Source organism: Pristiophorus japonicus, chromosome 6, assembly GCF_044704955.1.
Source record: "Pristiophorus japonicus isolate sPriJap1 chromosome 6, sPriJap1.hap1, whole genome shotgun sequence".
NCBI lineage: Eukaryota > Metazoa > Chordata > Chondrichthyes > Pristiophoridae > Pristiophorus > Pristiophorus japonicus.
This window is the reverse complement of record NC_091982.1, coordinates 82,271,797-82,298,178: the sequence shown is the minus strand read 5'-3', so window position 1 is coordinate 82,298,178 and position 26,382 is coordinate 82,271,797. Positions and strand designations below refer to the sequence as shown.

The following is a 26,382-nucleotide window of genomic DNA, read 5'->3' as shown; positions in this document are numbered from 1 at the left end:
TAGGACCGAGATAAGGAGAAACTTCTTCACCCAGAGAGTGGTGAACCTGTGGAATTCTCTACCACAGAAAGTAGTTGAGGCCAATTCACTAAATATATTCAAAAGGGAGTTAGATGAAGTCGGGGGATCAAGGGGTATGGCGTGAAAGCAGGAAGGGGGTACTGAAGTTGCATGTTCAGCCATGAACTCATTGAATGGCGGTGCAGGCTAGAAGGGCTGAATGGCCTGTTCCTGCACCTATTTTCTATGTTTCTTACTAGACCCTCTGGCCCCTTTTATATCCGGAAGGTTGTTTGTGTCCTCCTTAGTGAATACCGAACCAAAGTACTTGTTCAATTGGTCTGCCATTTCTTTGTTCCTCGTTATGACTTCCCCTGATTCTGACTGCAGGGGACCTACGTTTGTCTTTACTAACCTTTTTCTCTTTACATATCTATAGAAGCTTTTGCAGTCCGTCTTAATGTTCCCTGCAAGCTTCCTCTCGGACTCTATTTTCCCTGCCCTAATCAAACCCTTTGTCCTCCTTTGCCAAGTTCTAAATTTCTTCCAGTCCACGGGTTCGCTGCTATTTCTGGCCAATTTGTATGCCACTTTCTTGGCTTTAATACTATCCCTGATTTCCCTCGATAGCCACGGTTGAGCCACCTTCCCTTTTTTATTTTTACGCCAGACAGGAATGTACAATTGTTGTAGTTCATCCATGCGTCTCTAAATGTCTGCCATTGCCCATCCACTGTCAACCCCTTAAGTATCATTCGCCAATTTATCCTAGCCAATTCACACCTCATACCTTCAAAATTACCCTTCTTTAAGTTCTGGACCATGGTCTCTGAATTAACTGTTTCATTCTCCATCCTAATGTAGAATTCCACCATATTATGGTCACTCTTCCCCAAGGGGCCTCGCACAACGAGATTGCTCATTAATCCTCTCTCATTACACAACACCCAGTCTAAGATGGCCTCCCGCCTAGTTGGTTCCTCGACATATTGGTCTAGAAAACCATCCCTTATGCACTCCAGGAAATCCTCCTCCACCGTATTGCTTCCAGTTTTGTTAGCCCAATCTATATGTATATTAAAGTCACCCATGATAACTGCTGCACCTTTATTGCATGCACCCCTAATTTCCTGTTTGATGCCCTCCCCAACATCACTACTACTGTTTGGAGGTCTGTACACAACTCCCACGAACGATTTTTGCCCTTTGGTGTTCTGCAGCTCTACCCATAAAGATTCCACATCATACAAGCTAATGTCCTTTCTTAACCATTCCTAACAAAGAATGGTTAAACCAAGTCAATGGCAGATGGGAACCCTGAACTATGGGCAACCCGAGCCACAGAATAGACATTGTTTTCTAACATCAGTTTATCCTCTGCCTCTTACTTAAAAAAAAATGTTTTCTGATGTTCAGCCTCCTGCTTCCCTGCTTCCCTGAGAGTGTTAAGTCCTTGCTGAGGTACGATTCCATGGCCATTCATTCAAGCGGCTATTACTCAGATGCGAGCTTTGAAAATGCATGGCATCCAGCTATCCAACTGCTGGAGAAATTACAACTGAGGCTAATTCTGTCCGCAAACCTCCAGTCACGCACACTTTCAGAACTGGATAACGACCAGGTGCAAGAACCCTGACTGATTTTTCTTTTCATAACAAAGGGTTGTTGAAGCTAATTGTAGCACCTCTACCATTGCTCGAGCTGCAATTAGCTAATTCAGCACAGACTGATAATTGAATCACTCTATTTAGTTTTGCTATTCACGATATACTCACCGAGCTGTCAAGAAAGCCATTTGCTCTTCCTTTTCAGCCTCTCCAATGCCACATACCATTTCCTGAGCTGAAAGAAACCTTTATGCAATCTGTTCCTAGGCCTCTGCTGCTCATCAGCTAACCATTGGGAGATGCATCATATCAGACCAGAACACTTAAGCCTCCCGGAGTAACTCATTTTCCCCAGATCAACTAATCATTCCATTTCCCTCCTCCAGGGAGGGAGCTCGTGGGAATTAAATAAAAATCAGAGTGCAAGTCAAACCTACATAATTTTTGCACAACTCCCATGAACTGTATTATCACGCAGAGTGCATGAAGTTGCTCTGCATTAAAGAGCTCCAAATACAACTCAGCTTGAGATAATTGTCTTTCTTCAGTTTATAAATATCAGCTAATGCCTCATATCAGCCTGAATTTCAATGCAATTTTTTGCCAAAGGGTGAGTCACTCTCTTTTTAAAGACCTTTCTTAGGTCAGCCCACACCACACACTATCTGGGCCAAAAGAATGTACAGATTATTACATTTTAAAAATGTTTAAACAGTATTTGAATGTCGTCATTTACTATTCTGAAAACTCTTATGGATCTTAGGCAGTCCATAGGAAGAGATAGTGAGTGAGGGGAAGATCAAGTCACCCTCGGTTATGTGGGGGTCGCCTCATTACCAGATGCATGATAGTACAGGATTAGAAACGGGTCACTTGGCAGTACTTCAGCACAGAATGATTCCCAAAAACATGGAGAAACAAAGGAAAATTATAATTTAAATAAAGAGTGTATTAAACTTCAGCATGTCAGATTAACCTGAAATAGGAAAGATTTGAACAATACTGCAAATTTACATCGACAACATACCCCTTGCATACTTCATTCTATTTCATTGAACACCAGAGCACGAGGCCTTTGTTTCTACCACAGAAAGCAACAGAAATGCTTTTTTCCCCCTTCCAAAGCCAACTGGGAGCCAGAGAGTGGGGATTTCAGGGTAGAAAACACCAGTCTGGTTGCCTTTGTCTTTTCCCAAAATTGGCTGCTAACAGTTCCACAGAAGATCTTTTGTTAGATCAGGTTTACGTGAAAGATAATGAGAGTTCTGTGAGCTCAAATTCCTCTATGTTGGAATGGTCCCAGCTTTCAGACAACCTGACTGACACTAATCCTTATCTATAGAGTTATTGCGAGGCACAGTCTGAGGCTGCATAACACCTAGCAACAGGAGAAAGGCTTGGCAGCCCGAGCAATGCCAAGGGTCCTCTTATGACACAGACAGGAGACACCGTGCTTTTCACAAACTCATTACTTTTTGGAAACCATGAGAGGCTGTGTTTGTGACAATCAGCCTTTTTGTAGGAAGTGCAATAAGACAAGGTTAACTTCTTGAGTACCAAAATTCCATCGAAGCTGGAAATATTGGTAGTGTGGTGGCACATGATGGGAAGAGGTTGATTTGTACCATTGATTACCAATGCAATGGCTGAGATAAACAAGTCATTTTTGTGTGTTTTCTGCTCACTTGTTCATTTTAAAAATAAATCACTATGGTTAGAATTTTGAAGTTCAGACCTGCCGGGAGCCCAGTAAAGCATGGGAAACCCAGAAATGTGACATCATCGGCAGATTCCAGGCCCAGAAGTCAGCCTAATTGACAGGCTGAACAAGAGGCTGGAGACCAGGTAGGTGCGATCCCTGACCCAAGCAAGGAGGGGGGATGGTTCCGATCACCGTCCTCGGGGGAGCGGGGGGGGGAATGAGTTCTGGTCAGTGGGGCGGGAGGCTGCTGGTGGGGCCAATTTTCTACGTGCCCTGTTACCACTTCCTTATGTCAGGCTAACTGGCCTGTAAGTTCCCCGTTTTGCCCCTCCCTTCTTTCTTGAATAGCGGGGTTACATTTGCTACCTTCCAATCTTCTGGAACATTTCTAGAATCTAGGGAATTTTGGAAGATCACAACCAATGCATCCACTATCTCTGCAGCCACCTCTTTTAGAACCCTAGGATATAGGCCATCAGGTCCAGGGGATTTGTTAGCTTCTCAAGTACTTATTCTCTACGGATATTAATTACTGTAAGTTCCTCAGTTCCCCACTATTTTTGGTATGCTTGTTGTGCCTTCTATTGTGAAGACAAATACAAAATATTTGTTTGAAGTCTTTGCCATTTCCTTATTCCCCATTATAATTTCACCAGTCTCAGCCTCTAAGGGACCAATGCTTACTTTTGCTACTCTCTTTTTTACATACTTGTAGAAACTTTTGCAATTTGTTTTTACATTTCTTGCTAGTTTACTCTCATTCTATTTTCTCCCTTTTTTAATCAAAGATAAACATTACTTTCAAGCTAAAGTTCTCGCTCTCACATAGTAAAGCTCATTTTTGATTTTGAGGCTGTTGCCATCCAAGTAGGAAATCAACCTACATCCTGCCATGAGAACTATTTACTGATACCCCCATCATAGAATCATCAATTTTACTGCACAGAAGAAAGCCATTCAGCCCATCAAACTTGTGGCGGCTCTGAAATAGCAATGCACTTAACCCATCCCCACAGCCTTTTAATTTTTTTCTCAATACTTATCCACTGCTTTTTTTTTTAAAGCTACATTGTATTCAGTTTCCACTAGGGCATACAATATACTAACTGTCCGCATAAAAGTGCTTTCCCTAATCACTCCCTGCGTTCTTTTGGCGAAGATCTTACATTTATACCCTCCCGTTACCGACGTACTGAGCAATGGAAGTAACCTTAGGAATTCTGAACAGTCCTAGCAGATCTCCTCTTAACCTTTTCTGTCAAACTGAACGAAGCTTAGTTTTTCCAACTCACCTTGTAACTAAAGGCTCCCATTCTCGGCATCATCCCAATAAATCTCTTCTGTAATCTCTCTCTCTGTGCCCTTGTCATCTTTCCTGAAGTTGGTCACCCAAAACTGGTCACAATATTCTAAAATTACCCTAACCAATGATTTGCATAGATTTAGCATTATCACTTGGTTTTTATACTCTATACCTATGCCTCGATTTCGGGATCTCACCTGGTTCCACCCCTCTCGCCTCTCATTTAAAATCCTCGATCTCTCCCGCCCACCAAAGTACCATGAAAATGTTCTAACCAAGGTATCTTCATCGCTTTCCTCCCTTACCTCTTCTCATCCTCGGTGATTTCAACCTCCATCTCAACTCAACATGTTCTCTCTCCTCTGAGCTCACTGCCCTCCTATCCTCCCTTAATCTCTCCCTCCATATAAACTCCCCAGCCCATATTCATGGCCACCCCCTTGACTTTGCCATCTCACAAGGCCACGCTACTCCCAACGTGTCAATCACAGATATGGCCATATCTGATCAGTTCCTTGTATTGCTCTCCACTCACATCCCCTCCTGCTCCCAACCTTACCTCCTTCTGTGTCCGCCCCCAGAAAAAACTCTCTCAATTCACTTATAACTGCATGTTCAAAATCCCAACCGTCTAGCCTTTGGCCCTCCATTCACCACGACATTTCTGCAGCGAACGATCTGCCCAGCCACATCCTCAGCTCCACCTTTAATGCCCTTGTCCCCATTCAAACCAATACTCTCTCTCACCTTGGTCGTTCCCCCAGTACGGCCCTCATCTCCGCTCCCTGAAGTCCAAGGGACGCAGCGTGAACATATATGGCAGACAACTGGTTTAACCATTCATCGCCAGATCTGGTGGACCACATAAAGCACAATCAGGTCTTCTACTCTCATCTGCCAAAACTGCTCTCTATTCCAGGACCACCGTGGAATGCAAAGATAACCCCAGCTTCTTTTCTCTACTGCAAACCGTCTTTTAAAACCCTTCTCCCCTGCCTCCTGCCCCTTCATCGCCAACAGTAAGTGCAACAAGCTCATGGACTTATTTGTCACTAAGATTGAGACTACCCATTCAACTGCCTTTGCCACTTTCCTCCCCTTTCCCTAGCCCACCGGGTCAAACTTCCTCCAAGGTTCCCCATTGCCCTAGCCCTGAATGCAAACGCCTCATCCTACCTCTCCATGGCATAGGACAATAGATAGCTGTTAACCAAGGTTAAAATAGGTGCTTCTCCGAACACTATAATAATGTATAGTTTTACATTTGGTTGTGGGATAAGGTATTCTGATTCTGCTTTTGTATCTGGTGATGCAGCTGGTTTAACATAGAAACATAGAAAATAGGTGCAGTAGGCCATTCGACCCTTCGAGCCTGCATCACCATTCGATAAGATCATGTCTGATCATTCCCTCAATACCCCTTTCCTGCTTTCTCTCCATACCCCTTGATCCCTTTAGCCGTCAGGGCCATATCTAACTCCCTCTTGAACATATCCAATGAACTGGCATCAACAACTCTCTGTGGCAGGGAATTCCACAGGTTAACAACTCTCTGAGTGAAGAAGTTTCTCCTCATCTCAGTTCTAAATGGCCCTTATCCTAAGACTGCGTCCCCTGGTTCTGGACTTCCCCAACATCGGGAACAATCTTTTACCGCATCGAACCTGTCCAGTCCCGTCAGAATCTTGTATGTTTCTATGAGATCCTCCCTCATCCTTCTAAACTCTAGTGTATAAAGGCCCAGTTGATCCAGTCTCTCCTCATATGTCAGCCCAGTCATCCCGGGAATCAGTCTGGTGAACCTTCGCTGCACTCCCTCAATAGCAAGAACGTCCTTCCTCAGATTAGGAGACCAAAACTGAACACAATACTCCAGGTGAGGCCTCACCAAGGCCCTGTGCAGCTGCAGTAGGACCTCCCTGCTCCGATACTTAAATCCCCTAGCTATGAAGGCCAACATACTATTTGCCTTCTTCACCGCCTGCTGTACCTGCATGCCAACTTTCAATGACTGATGAACCATGACACCCAGGTCTCGTTGCACCTCCCCTTTTCCTAGTCTGCCGCCGTTCAGATAATATTCTGCCCCCAGAGTGGATAACCTCACATTTATCCACATTATATTGCATCTGCCGTGCATTTGCCCACTCACCTAACCTGTCCAAGTCACCCTGTAGCCTCCTAGCATCCTCCTCACAGCTCTCACCGCCACCCAGTTTAGTGTCATCTGCAAACTTTGAGATACTACACTCAATTCTTTCATCTAAATCATTAATGAGTATTGTAAAGAGCTGGGGTTCCAGCGCTGAGCACTGCGGCACTCCACTAGCCACTGCCTGCCATTCTGAAAAGGACGCGTTTATCCCGGCTCTCTGCTTCCTGTCTGCCAACCAGTTCTCTATCCACGTCAGTACATTCTCCCCAATACTATGTGCTTTGATTTTGCACACCAATCTTTTGTGTGGGACCTTGTCAAAAGCCTTTTGAAAGTCCAAATACACCACATCCACTGGTTCTCCCTTGTCCACTCTACGAGTTACATCCTCAAAAAATTCCAGAAGATTTGTCAAGCATGATTTCCCTTTCATAAATCCATGCTGACTTGGACCGATCCTGTTACTGCTTTCCATTTGTGCTGCTATTTCATCCTTAATAATTGATTCCAACATTTTCCCCACTACTGATGTCAGGCTAACCAGCCTATTAATTACCCGCTTTCTCTCGCCCTCCCTTTTTAAAAAGTGGTGTTACATTAGCTACTCTCCAGTCCATAGGAACTGATCCAGAGTTGATAGACTGTTGGAAAATGATCACCAATGCATCCACTATTTCTCGGGCCACTTCCTTAAGTACTCTGGGATGCAAACTATCAGGCCCCCGGGATTTATCGGCCTTCAATCCCATCAATTTCCCTAACACAATTTCCTGCCTAATAAGGATATCCTTCAGTTCCTCCTTCTCACTCGACCCTCATTCCCCTAGTACTTAGGGGAGGTTATTTGTCTTCCTTCGTGAAGACAGAACTAAAGTATTTGTTCAACTGGTCTGCCATTTCTTTGTTCACCATTATAAATTCACCTGAATCCGACTGCAAGGGACCTATGTTTATCTTCACTAATCTTTTTCTCTTCACATATCTGTGGAACCTTTTGCAGTCAGTTTTTATGTTCCCGGCAAGCTTCTTCTCGTACTCTATTTTCCCCCTCTTAATTAAACCCTTTGTCCTCCTCTGCTGAATTCTAAATTTCTCCCAGTCCTCAGGTTTGCTGCTTTTTCGGGCCAATTTATATGCCTCTTCCTTGGATTTAACACTATCCTTAATTTCCCTTGTTAGCCACGGTTGAGCCACCTTCCCAGTTTTATTTTTACTCCAGACAGAGATGTACAATTGCTGAAGTTCATCCATGTGATCTTTAAATGTTTGCCATTGCCTATCCACCGTCAACCCTTTAAGTATCATTTGCCATTCTATTCTAGCCAATTCACGCCTCAAACCATCGAAGTTACCTTTCCTTAAGTTCAGGACCCTAGTTTCTGAATTAACTGTATCACTCTCCATCTTAATAAAGAATTCTACCATATTATGGTCACTATTCCCCAAGGGGCCTCACACAAGATTGCTAATTAGTCCTTTCTTATTACACATCACCCAGCCTAGTATGGTCAGCTCTCTAGTTGGTTCCTCGACATATTGGTCTAGAAAGCCATCTCTAATACACTCCAGGAAATCCTCCTCTACCGCATTGCTATCAGTTTGGTTAGCCCAATCAATATGTAGATTAAAGTCACCCATGATAACTGCTGTGCCTTTATTGCACACATCCCTAATTTCTTGTTTGATGCTGTCCCCAACCTCACTACTACTGTTTGGTGGTCTGTACACAACTCCCATTAGCGTTTTCTGCCCTTTGGTATTCCGCAGTTCCAACCATTCCGATTCCACATCATCCAAGCTAATGTCCCTCCTTACTATTGCATTAATTTCCTCTTTAACTAGCAACGCCACCCCACCTCCTTTTCCTTTCTGTCTATCCTTCGTAAATGTTGAATACCTCTGAATGTTGAGTTCCCAGCCTTGGTCACCCTGGAGCCATGTCTCCGTGATGCCAATTACATCATATCCGTTAACTGCTATTTGCGCCATTAATTCGTCCACCTTATTCCAAATACTCCTTGCATTGAGGCACAGAGCCTTCAGGCTTGTCTTTTTAAAACACTTTGCCCCTTTAGAATTTTGCTGTAATGTGGCCCTTTTAGTTTCTTGCCTTGGGTTTCTCTGCCCTCCACTTTTACTATTCTCCTTTCTATCTTTTGCTTCTGCCTCCATTATATTTCCCTCTGTCTCCCTGCATAGGTTCCCATCCCCCTGCCATGTTAGTTTAACTCTTCCCCAACAGCACTAGCAAACACTCCCCATAGGACATTGGTTCCGGTCCTGCCCAGGTGCAGACCGTCCGGTTTGTACTGGTCCCACCTCCCCCAGAACCGGTTCCAATGTCCCAGGAATTTGAATCCCTCCTTTTGCACCACTCCTCAAGCCACGTATTCATCTGAGCTATCCTGCGATTCCTACTCTGACTAGCACGTGGCACTGGTAGCAATCCTGAGATTACTACTTTTGAGGTCCTACTTTTCAATTTAGCTTCTAGCTTCCTAAATTCATCTCGTAGGACCTCATCCCGTTTTTTTACCTATATCGTTGGTACCTATATGTGCCACGACAACTGGCTGTTCACCCTCCCTTTTCAGAATGTCCTGCACCCACTCCGAGACATCCTCAACCCTTGCACCAGGGAGGCAACATACCATCTTGGAGTCTCGGTTGCGGTCGCAGAAACGCCTATCTATTCCCCTTACAATCGAATCCCCCATCACTATAGCTCTCTCACTCTTTTGCCTGCCCTCCTGTGCAGCAGAGCCACCCACAGTGCCATGAACTAACTTGGCTGCTGATGCTCTCCCCTAATGAGTCATCGCCCTCAACAGTACCCAAAGCGATGTATCTGTTTTGCAGAGGGATGACCGCAGGGGACCCCTGCACTACCTTCCTTGCACTGCTCTTCCTGTTGGTCACCCATTCCCTATCTGGCTGTGTACCTTTAACCTGCGAACATTGATGACACAAAAGTCATTGTATAAATATTGGTACAGTTTACTTTAAAAAAGTCATGGTGGTGAACCAGTAGTAAAATGTCTTGGCACAACAGTGCACTACACAATACAACTTCATGACTTCGTGCCCAGCATGATCCTAGAATTTTGCAGCGACACCAAGTCAAGGTCAGGTGCCACTCCACAGGGAAGGAGGGGAACACACAAAATATTAAGACTATTGGATATTGCAAATAACCTCACTCAACTAGTCTCTGTATGAAATATCAGCCAGCGTGAGTTAAGGAATCTGTGCTACTCTGGATCAGCAGTCATAAAGCCGGCCTTGCGCTCACTAGCATCAGCTTCGTCAGTTTGTGCCTCCACCCAATGCAAACTTTGAATCTCAACAGGTGTGGCACAGAGCTCAAATAAATAAAATTAAATTATAGAGGCATTAATTTATTTGAGCTCTGTAATATGAAAAGTAACATGAAAAGAGGCAACCTTAGAAGCTATAGTCTCCTTCAATACTTTCCTTTAATAAATATTTACAGCAATGAGGCAGGCAACTTGTGGCTCTTTCTGAAGACTGGCACCTAATGCCATCTAGTGGCTTGTGGCAGTAATATATTTGCATTTGGGCAAGCCAATAGGAATATTCTTCAGTTCTATGAGTGCATTTGAAGGAAGATTTATTGGATGAAATAAACATAGTGAGAGAGGAGGTATTAAGGGGTTAGCAGCTTTGAAAGTAGATAAGTCCCCAGGCCCGGTTGAAATGCATCCCAGGCCGTTGAGCGAGGTAAAAGAGGAAATAGCAGAGGCCTTGGCCATCATTTTTCAGTCCTCTTTGGATGTGGGCATGGTGCCGGAGGACTGGAGCACTGCTAATGTGGTACCCTTGTTTAAGAAGGGAGAAAGGGATAGGCAGAGTAATTGCAGGCCTGTCAGCCTAACCTCAGTGGTGGGAAAATTATTGGAAAAAATCCTGAAAGACAACGATTAATTAGGGACAATCAGCACGGATTTGTTAAGGGAAGATCGTGTTTGACTAGCCTGATTGAATTTTTTGAGGAAGTAACCAGCAGGGTCGAAGAGGGTAGTGCATATGATGTAGTGTATAAGGACTTTAGCCATGCTTTTGATAAGGTCCCACATGGTAGACTGGTCATGAAGGTTAAAGCCCATGGGATCCAGAGCAAAGTGGCAAGTTGGATGCAAAATTGGCTTAGAGGTAGGAAACAAAGGGTAATGGTTGATGGATGTTTTTGTGACTGGAAGGATGTTTCCAGTGGGGTTCAGCAGGGCTTGGTACTGGGTCCCTTGCTTTTTGTGGTATACATCAATGATCTAGATTGGAATATCGGGAGTATGATTAAGAAGTTTGCAGATGACACTAAAATTGGCTGTGTGGTTGTTAATGAAGAGTAAAGTCATGCAGGTGGATATCAATCTACTGGTCAGGTGGGCAGAGCAGTGGCAAATGGAATTTAATTCGGAGAAGGTAATGCACTTTGGGAGGGCTAATAAGGAAAGGGTACACACATTAAATGGTAGGCCACTTAGAAGTGTAGATGAACTACACTTGGGGACCTTGGAGTGCTTGTCCACAGATCCCTGAAAGTAGTAGGCTAGGTGGGTAAGGTGGTTAAGAAGGCATCTGGAATGCTTGCCTTTATTGGCCGAGGTACAAGAGCAGGGAGGTTATGCTTAAATTGTATAATACTCTGGATACGCCACAGCTGGAGTACTGCATGCAGTTCTGGTCACCGTATTACAGGAAGGATGTGATTGCACTAGAGAGGGTGCAGAGGAAATTTACTAGGATGCTGCCTGGAATGGAGAATCTTAGCTAGGACAGATTGGATAGGTTGGGTTTGTTCTCATTGGAACAGAGGAGGCTGAGAGGAGACCTCATTGAGGTGTACAAAATTTTGAGTGGCCTTGATATAGTGGATAGCAGGGGCCTATTTCTCTTGGTGGTGGGACCAATTACAAGGGGGCATAGTTTTAAGATGGTTGTTGGAAGGATGAGAGAGGATTTGAAAGGAGGCTTCTTCACGCAGAGGGTTGTGGGGGTCTGGACCTCACTGCCTGGAAGAGTGGTGGATGCAGAAACCTTCACATTTAAAAAGTGTTTGGATGGGCACTTGAATTGCCATAACCTGCAGGGCTACAGACCTAGAGCTGGTAAGTGGGATTAAACTGGATAACCTCTTGTTGGCTGGTGCAGATACGATGGTAAGTACTGTAGGGAATCGAATACTGCCAGGGTGATCTCATGGATGGGTCGGAGAGGAATTTTCCCAGATTTTTTTTTCTCCAATTGGTCTGGGTTTTTCATCTGGTTTGTGCCTCTCCCAGGAGATCACATGGCTCCGGTTGGGGTGATGTGTAGAATGTTTCGGTGCAAGGGGTGTCGCAGTTGTGTGGGGCGGACTGGTTGGGCCGGGTGCTCTTTACCTTTCCACCATTGTTCATAGGTTTGTTTATATGTAACCTTCAGGGCTGCTGACCGAGGACGGCCGGCGCGGACACAATGGGCCGAAATGGCTTCCTTCTGCGCTGTAGATTTCTATGTTTCTAAATCAGCATTTATAATGGTAACTTCTAAATAGTATTGCAACAAGCAATGCACAACTGCTGCAGGAGGATGATAAACCCTATATGGTTTGACAATAGGGTTACAATAGCTCGTAAGGAACTGTATTCTCAAAAATTCTTTCAAATGGTCGCCAGCTCTTAAATTCATTCAAATTAGCTCTGATGTGACAGATGAATGCATAGATTATTAAATGTCAAATGTCTAATCTAAATCAATCAACCTCTGGGACTATACTGTGCACAACTGACCATTGCTCAGACACTTTACAGTTTACAAAAGTAGCATAAATCTTGAATCACTGCAAAATGAAACAATGTTATCTATAAACTCCCTGAGCAGTAATGTTCAAAGAGGTTTTCTGAAACTCAGATTCAGGAGATGACTGCTTGATCAGCTATTCGTTTCCAAGTACAACTAGTACACAGATCAGGCACAGCTATAAGGAAATAGCAATAACCTAATAGAATGTTTAGATTATGTGGACCTAGCATCTAGAGATGATTCAAAAGCTTCACTCCCTTTCAGAAAACAACAGGAACGATCAGATTAGGGTTTCCATCTGCAACCTGCTAAATGGACCAAAATCCTACCCATTCATTCCCACTGGATACAATTTCAACATATCAAACCCCTTCCCATTCACTTCCTTTATGCAGAATTCCAATGGACTAAACCTCTATAAACACACCACGATGATTACTACTGTGAATTATTTCTGTTCAGCATTTTCTGCTTTGGTTGTAGACCAAGTTGTTGAATGAGTAATGCACTGTGGGACAAAGAAAGTGAAATTATCTTTAATGTATCTACAATTTCCAGAAAGTTGGATCCAAGCAGTACATTTCCTGGCAAAGCAGCTTTGCATTTATCTGAACTCAACTCTTAAAACATATGGACTTAATCAAAAGAAAAAGCCTACAGAACAACTGGAGCATGAAATATATTTATGAAACATATGTAAAAGACGATCAAAAAAAGACCAGCTGATCCATGGAGTCTGTCCCATTCAGCCATGTTGCAACGAGGCAACGCAACCCCACTCATCCACCCACAAGCAACCATATAATCGCTTGGGAAAGGCAAGAAAAGATTTAAAAACCCGAGGCCAATTCATGGAAAAAGATGAACCCTCATTACATCGCAATGGTTTACTTCAGTTTACTGTGGCACTAAAGTCACAGAATTACCAATGCGTCAAGATGCATCAAAAAACAGCAACAGACTGGCACAGAGTTCATCCCTGTGATCATTCTCCCCACAACCCTAAGTTCCTGAGCTCAGTCATACAGTGGAGCAGGAGGTTGCCAAGCAGAGACTAAGAGAAAGAACACCGGTTAGGAGAATCTGGCAAATATTCCAAAGAATAGTTTCAGAACAGCTTAGGTGGAGCTTTGGAGTAGGTTACTCTTTATTCACTTTGTGGAAGCTGATGAGTAGTTGAGGGAAACTACAGGAGAAAGGGGAAAATAGTTGGAAAGAAGCGCTGCATCATAATGTACAATAATAGAATACCTCATTCATTTTAGCACAGTGGATTTATAAAACTGTCCTTTTACTCTTTTGTCCTGGTTTATAATCCAGCCCAAACTGCTGGGATGAAACATGTCCTTTCTGCCAATGCCAAGGTTCCTAAGTGAAGGACTTCAGCAGTCTCAACCTGGTCCTTTGCGGTCATAAACTCAAAGCTGCCCTTACTTTCACTCATTGGGGCCCAATTTTGGCCATGACTTGCTCCAATTTTTTTGGAGTAAGTTGGTTTGTCTGGCCTAAGTTAAAAAACGCTATTTTCCCCAATCAACTTGCTCCAGAGTAACTTAGGTACAATTTTTTTTAGTTCAGGTTTTTTTTTCCAAAAAGGGGAGTTCCCAGCCACTTACGCCAGTTTTGGCCATTTAGGCAATTCTGGCCAGTTAAAAGTTACTCCAAATCCACTTAGGTCAGCGTTTGTGGCCAGCTCTGAAAAACCTTGCGGGTGCAGGTAAGTAAATAAGGACCTGCATCCAAGCACCAAACATTGCAAATGAAAGTTGAAATAACTCAATAAAAATAAAGAACTCAGGTAAACAATTGAATAATAAATAATTGTAGTAAATCCTACCTTGAATTGAACTCGGCCGTGGAAGGCAGCGGGCCGGCCTGTACGGGAGGCCATACCGCCTGGGAAAGGAGCGGCCGGCAAAGACGCATCGGGAGGCTGAAGGGAAGGGAAGGGGTTGGAGGGAGAGGCTCGGCTGGGCTGGGCAGAAACGCGGCAAAGTATTGGGAGGCTGAAGGGACGACGACTCAATTCTCGAATACAAAACAGAAGACCCACTGGATCTGATAAACAATAAGCTGCAATGTTGCTTTTTGATTCTGTCTGAGGTCTGGGGGGGGGGGGGGGGGCAGCGATTGTTGTTGTGCTTATTAATTTTCCTAACTTCTCCACTAACGGCAGCCCGATTCTACTGCGCACACGCGGTCAGTTGAAACTGCAGCTCTGTCACTCACCCACTGACCCGATTCTACTGCGCATGCGCGATCGCGGCAATTCTGATCCTACTGCGCATGTCCAGCATCCCGGCACTGCTTCCAGCGCAGGACACAGGCTCCGCCCACAGACCCAGTCACCACGCCAGCAGCTAGAAGACCCGGGACAGCGGCCAAAATAGGCCCGAAGATTTTTGGCGCACTTCCACGCGTGGAAAACTGGTGCACCTCTGGTAAGCAGTGGCTAAAATTGAGCCCATTATCACCATCAAGTACTATTCTGTATTAAATTGGCAGTATCACTCAGAGGCCACAGAAATGCAAAAGTCACATTAGTGCAGTAGTGGTGAACCACTAATATAAAGGCAGAGTGGAGATTCCTTTCTCTACATCTGACCGATTATACCTAGAAGTTCTTGATGGTGAAAATCCTTCACAACGATAAAATCGCAAACAAAAGATGGGGGGGAGGGGAAGGAAAGTCGAAACATTTTAAAAAGATTCAGGTCAGGCTGCTCACCTAGTCCATACTCTACAGACTCAGGGTCATCATCATCACCATCCTCACTGATTTTCCGTAAATGTTCCAGGTAGGCATCTGTATGAAACATTGCCATTTCCTCCATTGAAGCTACTCGGGGTTTGACTACTCTGTTGGAAACGATAAAAACATCAACTTTATGATTTTACACCTTCTGGAACAATTGGATGGAACCCAATTCTCACTAAAATATGAACCAGCTTCTGGGGTTTATCCCTCAGTCTCAATGACTATCTGGACTGGAGGATATTTGTGTGTCATCCTTAATAGGTGTTCAATATTTTCAAAGTACAGTGACAGAATTGCAGCACAATAAAAAGTATTGTCAACTGGGTAGATGATTATACAAAGCCAAATACTGAATAAAACATGTAGCTATATGTGTTCCAACTAAATCAGCACATACCATAAAACCTATATATTTTTGGAAAGGGTGGAAATATTAAAGTTAGCTGCCTGACTGAACTCAATGGGAAAACACAATTACCAGTGTGATAATGCGCTATGCAAACCAGGAAAATCCCAGTTTGATCCGTGCTGAATTAGTTGTTCTCAATAAAGGCTACAATTAGCATCAGTGCCCCCAAATCAGGGATGGGGAACAAAACAATTAGCCTGGGCTCTCATTGCTGATCCTCTCTCAATGAGTTGCTGGAAGCACAAATGTGTATGCGTCAGATGAGAGCCTGCGAATGCTCACTGCCGAGATTCACACATGAAGCACAGACAGTTAGGTGAGGAAACAATATATGGTTTCAATTGGCTAGTAGAACCAAAGACACTAAAGATCTACAACTTGTACCAGAAATCGGAAGCGCAACTTTGCTAAATTGGTAGACGATTTGGAACGGGTTAATTGGCTAACCGGTTAACATGATTGGGGTGGAATGTAGACTGTTTTAGTGTAAGGGGTGTTGCAGTTGTGTGGGGTGGACTGGGCTGGGTGCTCTTTACCTTTCTGCCATCGTTCATTGGTCATAGGTTTATATGTAACCTTCAGGGCTGTTGACCGAGGGCCGTGTGGTTCTTTGTCAGCCGGCGCAGACACAATGGGCCGAAATGGCCTCCTTCTGCGCTGTAGATTTCTATGTTTCTAATCCTACTGGGTGGTGATGAGACCAATGTTATAATTGGAAAGTTTTGAAGATGATAAAAAAATGTGTAAGACAAATATGTACCCAAAGTCTAAAGAAGGGAGTGCGATAAGAAAAAGCTAAGGTGGCTGACTGGTCATGTACAAAGACAAAGTAGATGTAAACAGAAATATTTCCACAAACTAAAAGGCATCTAATTCTCAAATAACCAGCGTAAAAGTACATGGAACAGCTAAAGAAAACAAGGCTGCTATCAGATCAGCTAAAAGGATAATAGAAAAGGGGATTGTAGACAATTGTGGAAGTAATGGGGAAAGCTGTGTTATGTTAAGAGTTAGAGAACTATCAAAGACTGTATTGGGCCGTTGAAGGATGCTCAAAGACAGGTTATTAAGGACTCATCGAGTATGGCAGAAATATTAAATGAGTACTTTACATAAGTCTTCACTCTTGAAGACAGTCACTGCACTCTGGAATGATTCCTGTATACTGCAAGGAGGCTAATGTAGTCCCCAGACCTCAGTACAGCCTTGGCCCAAACATGGACAAAAGAGCTGAATTCCAGGGGTGAGGTGAGAGTGACTGCCATTGACCTCAAGGCAGCATTTGACCAAGTGTGGTGTCAAGGAGCCCTAGTAAAATTAAAGTCAATGGGAATTGGGGAGGGGGGGGGGGAACACTCCAATGGCTATAGTCATACCTCGCACAAAGGAAGATGGTTGTTGTTGTTGGAGGTCAATCATCTCAGCCCAAGACATCGCTGCTAGAGTTCCTCAGGACAGTGTCTAGACCCAACCATCTTCAGCTGCTTCATCAATAACCTTCCCTCCATCATAAGGTCAGAAGTGGGGATGTTCGCTGATGATTGCATAATGTTCAATTCCAGTCGCAACTCCTCAGATAATGAAGCAATCTATGCTCGCATGCAGCACGGCCTGGACGACATTCAGGCTTGTGCTGATAAGCGGCAAGTAACGTTCGCTGCTAAAAAATGCCAGGCAATGACTATCTCCAACAAGCGAGAGTATAATCACTGCTCCACGACATTCAATGTCATTACCATCGCCAAATCCCCCACCATCAACATCCTGGGAGTCACCATTGACCAGAAACTTAACTGGACAAGCCACATAAATATTGTGGCAACAATAACAGGTAAAGATTGGGTATTTTGCAGCAAGTATCTCACCTCCTGACTTCCCAATGCCTTTTCAACATCTACAAGGCATAAGTCAGGAGTGTGATGGAATACTCTTCCATTTGCATAGATGAGTGCAGTTCCAACAACACTCAAAAAGCTCAACACCATCCAGCACAAAGCAGCCCAATTGATTGGCACCCCATCCACCACCTTAAACATGCACTTCCTCCACCACCAGGGCAACATGGCAGTAGTGTGTACCATCTACAAGATGCACTGCAGCAATTCGCCAAGGTTTCTTCGGCAGCACCTCCCAAACCCACGACCTTTACCACCTAGAACTAGGGCAACAGACGCCATCATCATAGGCAGTCCCTCGAAATCGAGGAAGACTTGCTTCCACTCTAAATGTGAGTTCTCAGGTGACTGAACAGTCCAATACGGGAATTACAGTCTCTGTCACAGGTGGGACAGTTGTTGAAGGAAAGGGTGGGTGGGGAGTCTGGTTTGCCGCATGCTCCTTCCGCTGCCCGCGCTTGTTTTCTGCATGCTCTCGGCGACGACACTCGAGGTGCTCAGCGCCCTCCCAGCTGCACTTCCTCCACTTAGGGCGGTCTTTGGCCAGGGACTCCCAGGTGTCGGTGGGGATGTTGCATTTTATCAAGGAGGCTTTGAGAGTGTCCTTGAAATGTTTCCTCTGCCTACCTGAGGCTCGCTTGCCGTGTAGGAGTCTTGCGTCAGGCTTGCGAACAATGTGGCCCGCCCAACGGAGCTGGTCGAGTATGGTCAGTGCTTCAATGTTGGGGATGTTGGCCTGATCAAGAACACAACATTGGTGTGTCTGTCCTCCCAAGGGATTTGCAGGATCTTGCAGCGACATCGTTGGTGGTATTTTTCCAGCGATTTGAGGTGTCTACTCTATATGGTCCACATCTCTGAGCCATACAGGAGGACAGGTATCACTACAGCCCTGATACAACAGATGCACGGGAACAACATCACCTTCAAGTTCCCCTCAAAGTCACACACCGTTCTGACTTGGTGTGTAACTTGATCCTCCTTCATCATTGAATCAAATTCTTGGAACTTATTCTTCAGCAGCACTGTGAAAGTACCTTCACCACAATTAGGGATGGGCAATAAATGCTGATCTTGCCAGCAATGTCCGCATCCCAGGAATGGCTATACAATATATGTATACATATTTTTATTAATTGCCGGGGGAGGAGGGGTGGGGGGGGGGATTGCCTGGGTTTTTAATCTGTTTTTTTGCCTCTCCCAGGTCACATGGTTTTTGGGTGGGGTAGAGAGTGTGTTTATTGTGATACACAAGGCATTACATTTGTGTGGCACATGCTGGATGAACCAGAGGGCATTGTTTGTAAAAAGGAGCGCAACTATCATCTATAAAACACATCACGACCTCAGTCACCACCTTCTGGAGAACTGAGGAGAAACTGGGAGGTTGGGAAAAAAGTTAGGTGCCTGATCCCAATCTGATCTGATAATCTGAGTGAAACGAGAAGCAAGCTTTAACTTCAGCAAGTATCCTCTTCAATCAGATAACAGCACTTTCATTAAAATGGAACAAGAAAGCTTCATGAACTACAAATAAAGGGAGCTGTACATTTCTTTTCACCCACACCCCAATTTTTTACTCTCCTTTTCATATTTTAAAACCAGCACAGAGGACCACCCTGGGAGCAGATATTTAATGTCAAATAGGGACAGTGGGTGGCAGCCCATATTCATGCCACTGGAGCAAAATTTATCCATGTTAGCAATTTAGGATTTCTAGACCACATCTGCAGAACTGTGTACAGTTGTGGATACTGCACCTTAGAATTGGCCTTGGAAGGAGTGCAACGCAGATTCACCAGAATGTTACCAGAGCTCCAACAGTTAAGAGTATGAGGCCAGATTACATAAATTAGGCTTGTATTCCCTGGAACATAGAAGGTTAGGGACTCATTTGATTAAGGTTTTTAGGATTTTGAAAGGAATTGATTGGGTAGAGAGTAAAACTTTTTCTACTGATGGGGAGTCGAGGACAAGGGGACATTACCTTAAAATCAAAGCCAGGCCATTCAGACAGAAGTTAGGAAACACTGCTACACGCAAAGGGTGGTAGAAACGCGAGACATGCTCCCACAAAAAGCAGTAGATAACAACTCAATTAAGAATTTTAAATCTGAGATCGGTAGACTTTTGCTAGCCAAGGGTATTAAGGGATATGGAGCCAAGGCGGGTGTGGATGGAGTTAGAAAATATAATAAACATGAAGCTTAATGTCTGCAAAGATATTTCTGGTAAACAATATGGCTGTACCTCATGTATTTCAGCAATCCATAAGAGGCAATCAGCGAATGGACCATACTGGCCTAGAAGAAACAAAAAGGGATAAGAAGTGAAGATCAACAATATACTACAATATGTACAGGCTTCCAACAGCAACCAAGCAGTACATTTGAGTGCGCGAACATGAATTTGTTCTTCCAATTCCTTACACAGCAATTCAAGATCTTGCCCATTCTGTCAGGGAACTAAGTAGATTCTAGGGATTGCCCCATGGGAAAGGCTGGGAGAAGATTTTTAAACAGCAAGTCTCCCCCATGGTCACACTCAGTCATTTCCACACAGCCAGTTCAGGAGCAGAAGTTTCAGGGACCAAAGGATAATTTGTGTTGTCTCTGGGTAAAGGAACTGCATGAATCAAATGCCTAAAGAATATTTTATTTTCAAAATATGGGCATGTTGAATTGGATGATCTTAGACAGGACAGCACTGCAATTGGCCTCGGTATCTCTGGACTGAAAATAAAATCAGTACAGTTCCTACTCCTGCCCACCGTAAATTGCTGCACAGTGCAAGCACATGAATCTTGGGCAAGGACAGGACTGAGTTCAGCTATAATGCATCCTCTGCCCCCATGGTCAAAGGACTGGAGTGTGCCTAATACTATGGAACCATAGTGATTGGGCAAAAATTTGGCGGATGGAGTATAATGATGGAAAGTGTGAGGTCATGCACTTTGGCAGAAAAAAATCAAAGAGCAAGTTATTATTTAAATGGAGAAAGATTGCAAAGTGCCGCAGTACAGAGGGACCTGGGGGTACTTGTGCATGAAACACAAAAGGATAGTATGCAGGTACAGCAAGTGATCAGGAAGGCCAATGGTATCTTGGCCTTTATTGCAAAGGGAATGGAGTATAAAAGCATGGAAGTCTTGCTACAGCAATAAAAGGTATTGGTGAGGCCACACCTGGAATACTGCGTGCAGTTTTGGTTTCCATATTTACGAAAGGATATACTTACTTTGGAGGCAGTTCAGAGAAGGTTCACTAGGTTGATTCTGGGGATGAGGGGGTTGAATTACGAGGAAAGGTTGAGTAGGTTGGGCCTCTACTCATTGGAATTCAGAAGAATGAGAAGTGATCTTATCAAAATGTATAAGATTATGAGGAGGCTTGACAAGGTGGATGCAGAGAGGATGTTTCCACTGATGGGGGAGACTAGAACTAGAGGGCATGATCTTAGAATAAGGGGCCGCCCATTTAAAACAGAGATGAGGAGAAATTTCTTCTCAGAGGGTTGTAAATCGATGGAATTCGCTGCCTCAGAGAGCTGTGGAAACTGGGACATTGAATAAATTTAAGATAGAAATAGACAGTTTCTTAAACAATAAGGGGATAAGGGGAGCGAGCGGGGAAGTGGAGCCGAGTCCATGATCAGATCAGCCATGATCTTATTGAATGGTGGAGCAGGCTCGAGGGGCCATATGGCCTACTCCTGTTCCTATTTCTTATGTTCTTAATGCTACCCAAGCTTTTACTCATCATTTTGGATGGGACTGATAACCAAATTTCAGTGCCTTATTACAGGGCAGCAGAGTGGCACCAATGCTGCAGGAACACTTTCACTCAAAAAGCCATTTGCCAAAAGGCATGTCATTATTTTTTTGTGAAACTGTTGCTGCAAATATTATACCCCATCCTATTTATACATTCTGAAATGGTGCCAGTAGCCAAGATGTTCAAACAATTTGTGGAGGGAAGCAAGCTGAGGGAAAGAAGGAAACCTCAATAGACTCAGCAAGATTACTGAGCATTGTGTTACTGTTAAAAATTGGCACTGAATTTCGGTGAATTTGCTTGCTTCACAAAGTAGAAAAAAACTTGTATTATATAGCAGCTTTCACATTCTCAGGTCGTCCCAAAGCACTTCACACCCAATGAAGTAATCACTGTTGGAATGTAGGGAAATGCAGCAGTCAATCTGCATGCAGCAAGGTGCAAAAAGCAGCAGAGATGAATGACCAGATAATTTGTTTTTGGTGGTGTTGTTTGAGGGATAAATGTTGGCCAGGACACCAGGAGAACTTCCCTACTCTTCTTCAAAAAGTGGGATCTTTTATGTCCACCTGTGAGGGCAGAGTTGGTTTAATACCTTATCTGTAAGACAGCACCTCCAACAGTACAGTACTTCCTCAAAAATGCATTGAAGTGTCAACCTAGATTATGTGCTCAAGTATCTGTGGCCTAAGGCTCAAACCCATAACTTTCTAACTCAGTGATGAAAGTGCCACCTCTGAGCCAAGGGTGACACCAAGAAAATGAAAATGGGTTGGAATAGATGTTTGGCCAGAAACAATTCCAATCCCACAACTACAAATCTGCACTAATTGGTGTGGAATTGAAATTAAACCTTGTATAACTGATTCTTCACAAGCGAATAGCAATTACCAAGTCACACCAATAATCTTTGTTCCCTAGATTCATAAATGCACCAGTTACTTTACTGGTCCTCTGGCGATGGTTGAGAACCAAGTCCCCTACATTCTGCCTTGCTTGAAACTTGCACCCAAAAGCTCCTAATTTTTGCATTGGACAAGTTACAGGATACCTGTGAAACTTCCTGCTTTTATATTTTAAACTGCTTTAAACATTGACTTAGTCGTACCCATGATGCAACGAAGACAACCTTTTGATTTAGTTGTGTATGGTCAACATATAAAAATAAACCTATTCATGATTATAGAATGTTACAGCATAATGAACAGACCATTTAGCCTGTAAAGTCTCCAATGGTATAACGTTTGAGATTTTTACCTATTTAGCCTAGAAGGGAATTTGGTTTTATTTATATTATCGTGTTCCTATGAAGTGAAGATACAATTTGCAAAAGGTGAACTCCTAAAGACAGATAAGCTATTTAGGATATTGTTTCAGGCAAATTAGTTGTAATACCAGTTGAATCAGTGGTTTCCAAAGTGCATATTTTTGTATACCATATATGAGTGCTATCGAGCGACACCTACTCACCAATTAATTTCCTCACTGCAGCTCGGTTTGGGTTCCATCAGAAGCACTTGGCTCCAAACCTCATTGCAGCCTTAATCTTGATATTGACAGAACTGAATGCCAGGAGAGAAGAAAGTAGCTGCCCTCAATATCAAGGCAGCATTTAACTGAATATGGCACAAAGGAGTCCTTGCAAAAATAAGGTCAATGAGGCTAAAAGGGAAAACACAAAGGAAGATACTCATTTTTGTTGGATGCTGATTATCGCAGATCCAGGACATTATTCCAGGTTTTCCTCAGGGAATCAGCTTCAGCTGCAAAGTCAATAACATTCCCTCGTCATAAGGTCAGGAATAGGAGTATTCGGTGATGGTTCCAGTCCTCAGCTCCATTCACAACTACAATGGTAATGAAACAGCCAATGCCAACCTACAGCAGGACTTGGACAGCATTCAGGTCTGGGCTGATGGTAATGTAATGATTAACTCAAGAAATAGAAAAACAAAGACATCTCCACTAACCATCAGCAGCACCAGCATCGCTGAGTCCCTCATCAGCAATATCTTATGGATTATTGTTCACCGGGTAATTAACTGCACCAGCCATGGTTACCAAAGCAGAGCAGAAGCTATATACTCTAATGCCTGGCAAACCTCCTGACCCTTCAAAAGTATTTTCACCAGTTGCAAGGCTCGTCAGGAGTGTGATAGGATACTGAACACTCACTTAGATGGGTTCAACCAAAGCAACAATCAAGAAGCTCAACACCATCTAGGATAGAGCAGGTTGCTTGATCGGCACTCTGCTATTCAACTCAATATTCAGCCTCTCCATCACCAGATCACGGAGGCTGCAGCTACAGGGTGCACAACAGCTTTGCGCCAAGATTTTGTCGACAACATCTCCATCCTGTGACCTCTACTACGAAGAAGGACAAGAGCAGCAATCATAGAATCATAGAAGTTTACGGCACAGAAGGAGGCTATTTGGCCAGTCGTGTCTGTGCCCGCCAATACAAAGACCCATCTAGCCTAATTCCAGCTCTTAGTCCGTAGTCCTATAGGTTGCAGCACTTCAAGTGCATATACAACTACTTTTTAAATAAAAATGAAGCGTTCTGCCTCTACCACCATTTCAGGCAGTGAGTTCCAAACCCCCACCATCCTCTGGGTGAAAAATGTTCTCAACTCTATATCATGGAAACATTAAACGGACATAGAAAAATGAAGCACGGTAAAAGATCAGCTGGTCCAGCAAGCCTGTCTCATAGAAACATAGAAAATAGGTGCGGGAGCAGGCCATTCGGCCTTTCGGGCCTGCACCACCATTCAACATGATCATGACTGATCATTCAACCTCAGTACCCCATCCCAGTCTTCTCTCCATACCCCCTGATCCCTTGAGCTGTAAGGGCCACATCTAACTCCCTTTTGACTATGTCCAACAAACTGGGCTCAACAACTTTCTGTGGCAGAGAATTCCACAGGTTCACAACTCTCTGGGTGAAAAAGTTTCTCCTCATCTCGGTCCTAAATGGCTTACCACTTATCCTTAGGCTGTGTGCCCTGGTTCTGGATTTCCCCAACATCGGGAACATTCTTCCTGCATCGAACCTGTCCAGTCCCGTCAGGATTTTATACGTTTCTATGAGATCCCCTCTCATTCTTCTAAATTCCAGGGAGTACAAGCCTAGCCGATCCAGCCTTTCCTCATGTCAGTCCTGCCATCCCGGGAATCAGTCTGGTGAACCTTCGCTGCACTCCCTCAATAGCAAGCACGTCCTTCCTCAGATTAGGAGACCAAAACTGCACACAATACTCAAGGTGTAGTCTCACCAAGGCCCTGTATAACTGCAGCAAGACCTCCCTGCTCCTATACTCAAATCCCCACGCTATGAAGGCCAGCGTGCCATTAGCTTTCTTTACTGCCTGCTGTACCTGCATGTCTACCTTCAATGACTGATGTACCATGACACCGAGGTCTTGTTGCACCTCCCCTTTTACTAATCTGTCACCATTCAGATAATAATTTGCCTTCCTTTTTTTGCCACCAAAGTGGATAACCTCACATTTATCCACATTATATTGCATCTGCTATGCATTTGCCCATTCAGCTAATCTGTCCAAGTCCCCCTGCAGCCTCGAAGCATCCTCGTTGCAGCTCGCTCTGCCACCCAGCTTAGTGTCATCTACAAACTTGGAGATATCACACTCAATTCCTTCGTCTAAATCATTAATGTGTATTGTAAATAGCTGGGGTCCCAGCACTGAACCCTGCGGCACCCCACTAGTCATTACCTGCCATTCTGAAAAGGACCCGTTTATCCCGACTCTCTGCTAACCAGTTCTCTATCCACATCAATACATTACCCACAATACCATGTGCCTTTATTTTGCACACTGATCTCTTGTGTGGGACCTTGTCAAAAGCCTTTTGAAAGTCCAAATAAAAATCTACTGGTTCTCCCTTATCCACTCTACTAGTTACATCCTCAAAAAATTCTAGAAGATTTGTCAAGCATGATTTCCCTTTCATAAATCCATGCTGACTTGGACCTATCCTGTCACTGCTTTCCAAATGCACTGCTATTACATCTTTAATAATTGACTCCAGCATTTTTCCCACCACCGATGTCAATCTAACCAATCTATAATTCTGTTTTCTCTCTCCCTCCTTTTTTAAAAAGTGGGGTTACATTAGCTACTCTCCAGTCCATAGGAACTGATCCAGAGTCCATGAAATGTTGGAAAATGACCACCAATGCATCCACTATTTCTAGGGCCACTTCCTTAAGTACTCTGGGATGCAGACTATCAGACTATGGTGCAATCCACATAAATCATATTCACTGCATTTCCTTCATCTATACTCTGTTATTCCTTCAAAGTAATTCTATAAGGTTAGCCAAGCAGAACCTGTTTTAAAATGATCACTTATTGGTTCAATCTGCTATTTCATAGCTTAACTGCTGTAACGCGAGTTTGTTTCAATTGTGAGTGAGCTGCAAACTTTTTTTTTAAAGTCGATTCAGGGAACCGAAAATTCCCTGGGATGAAAACAAGAATGAAATGGGTCGGGTTATAACTTTTTCCATCTTGCTGGACGTCAAAAGCGGCGGATTACTAGGGCCGTGACTCCGTGTCTCTGACATTTCTGGCAACGGGTCTGTCGGTCTCTCTCTTCAGATATTGATGGGCCTGCTGTGTATTTATAGCGCGACCTGTTTTTATTTCGGATTTGCAGAATTTTTTAACCGCCCTAATTTGGGGGTGGGGGGGGGGGGGGGAGGCGGATGAGCGTGTCTCACACCGGAGTCCCGCCAGGGTCTGGTTGCTATGGACACCTGCGTGGGCCTTTCGCCTTACCCGGCTGGTGACCTTGGAAAGGGAGTCGCATCTCTTGACGTAGGCGGGAGTGTAGATGTAGGTGGTGGTGGTGGAGACGGCGGCGGACTCCAAACCCGGCTCCGGCTCCATCTCTATCTGACCGCCGGCCCCGTGCAACCCAGAAACCCGTCCGCCCTCGC

General features: G+C 44.1%; 1 protein-coding gene and 1 long non-coding RNA gene across 4 annotated transcripts in view; one reads left to right on the top strand and one right to left on the bottom strand.

Annotated features, from left to right (window-relative positions):
• The window catches only part of hdac8 (histone deacetylase 8), a 125,226-nt gene extending 98,844 nt beyond the window's left edge, over positions 1–26,382 (bottom strand). Inside the window, exons 1-3 of one of the 3 annotated variants that reach the window (XM_070883027.1) lie at positions 26,222–26,382; positions 19,885–19,937; positions 15,301–15,431 (exon numbers count right to left, since the gene is read on the bottom strand). In XM_070883027.1, coding sequence (XP_070739128.1) covers positions 15,301–15,431; positions 19,885–19,937; positions 26,222–26,332 — 295 coding nt within the window. In that variant the 5' untranslated portion in view covers positions 26,333–26,382. Of the gene's footprint in view, positions 1–15,300; positions 15,432–19,884; positions 19,938–22,877; positions 22,954–26,221 lie in introns of those variants that run through there. The other 2 variants (XM_070883029.1, XM_070883028.1) reach the window with 2 other exon arrangements.
• Positions 14,915–22,595, top strand: LOC139265729 (uncharacterized). The gene is made up of 2 exons (XR_011593607.1): positions 14,915–15,013; positions 19,899–22,595. It is a non-coding gene; the product is annotated as an uncharacterized lncRNA (long non-coding RNA).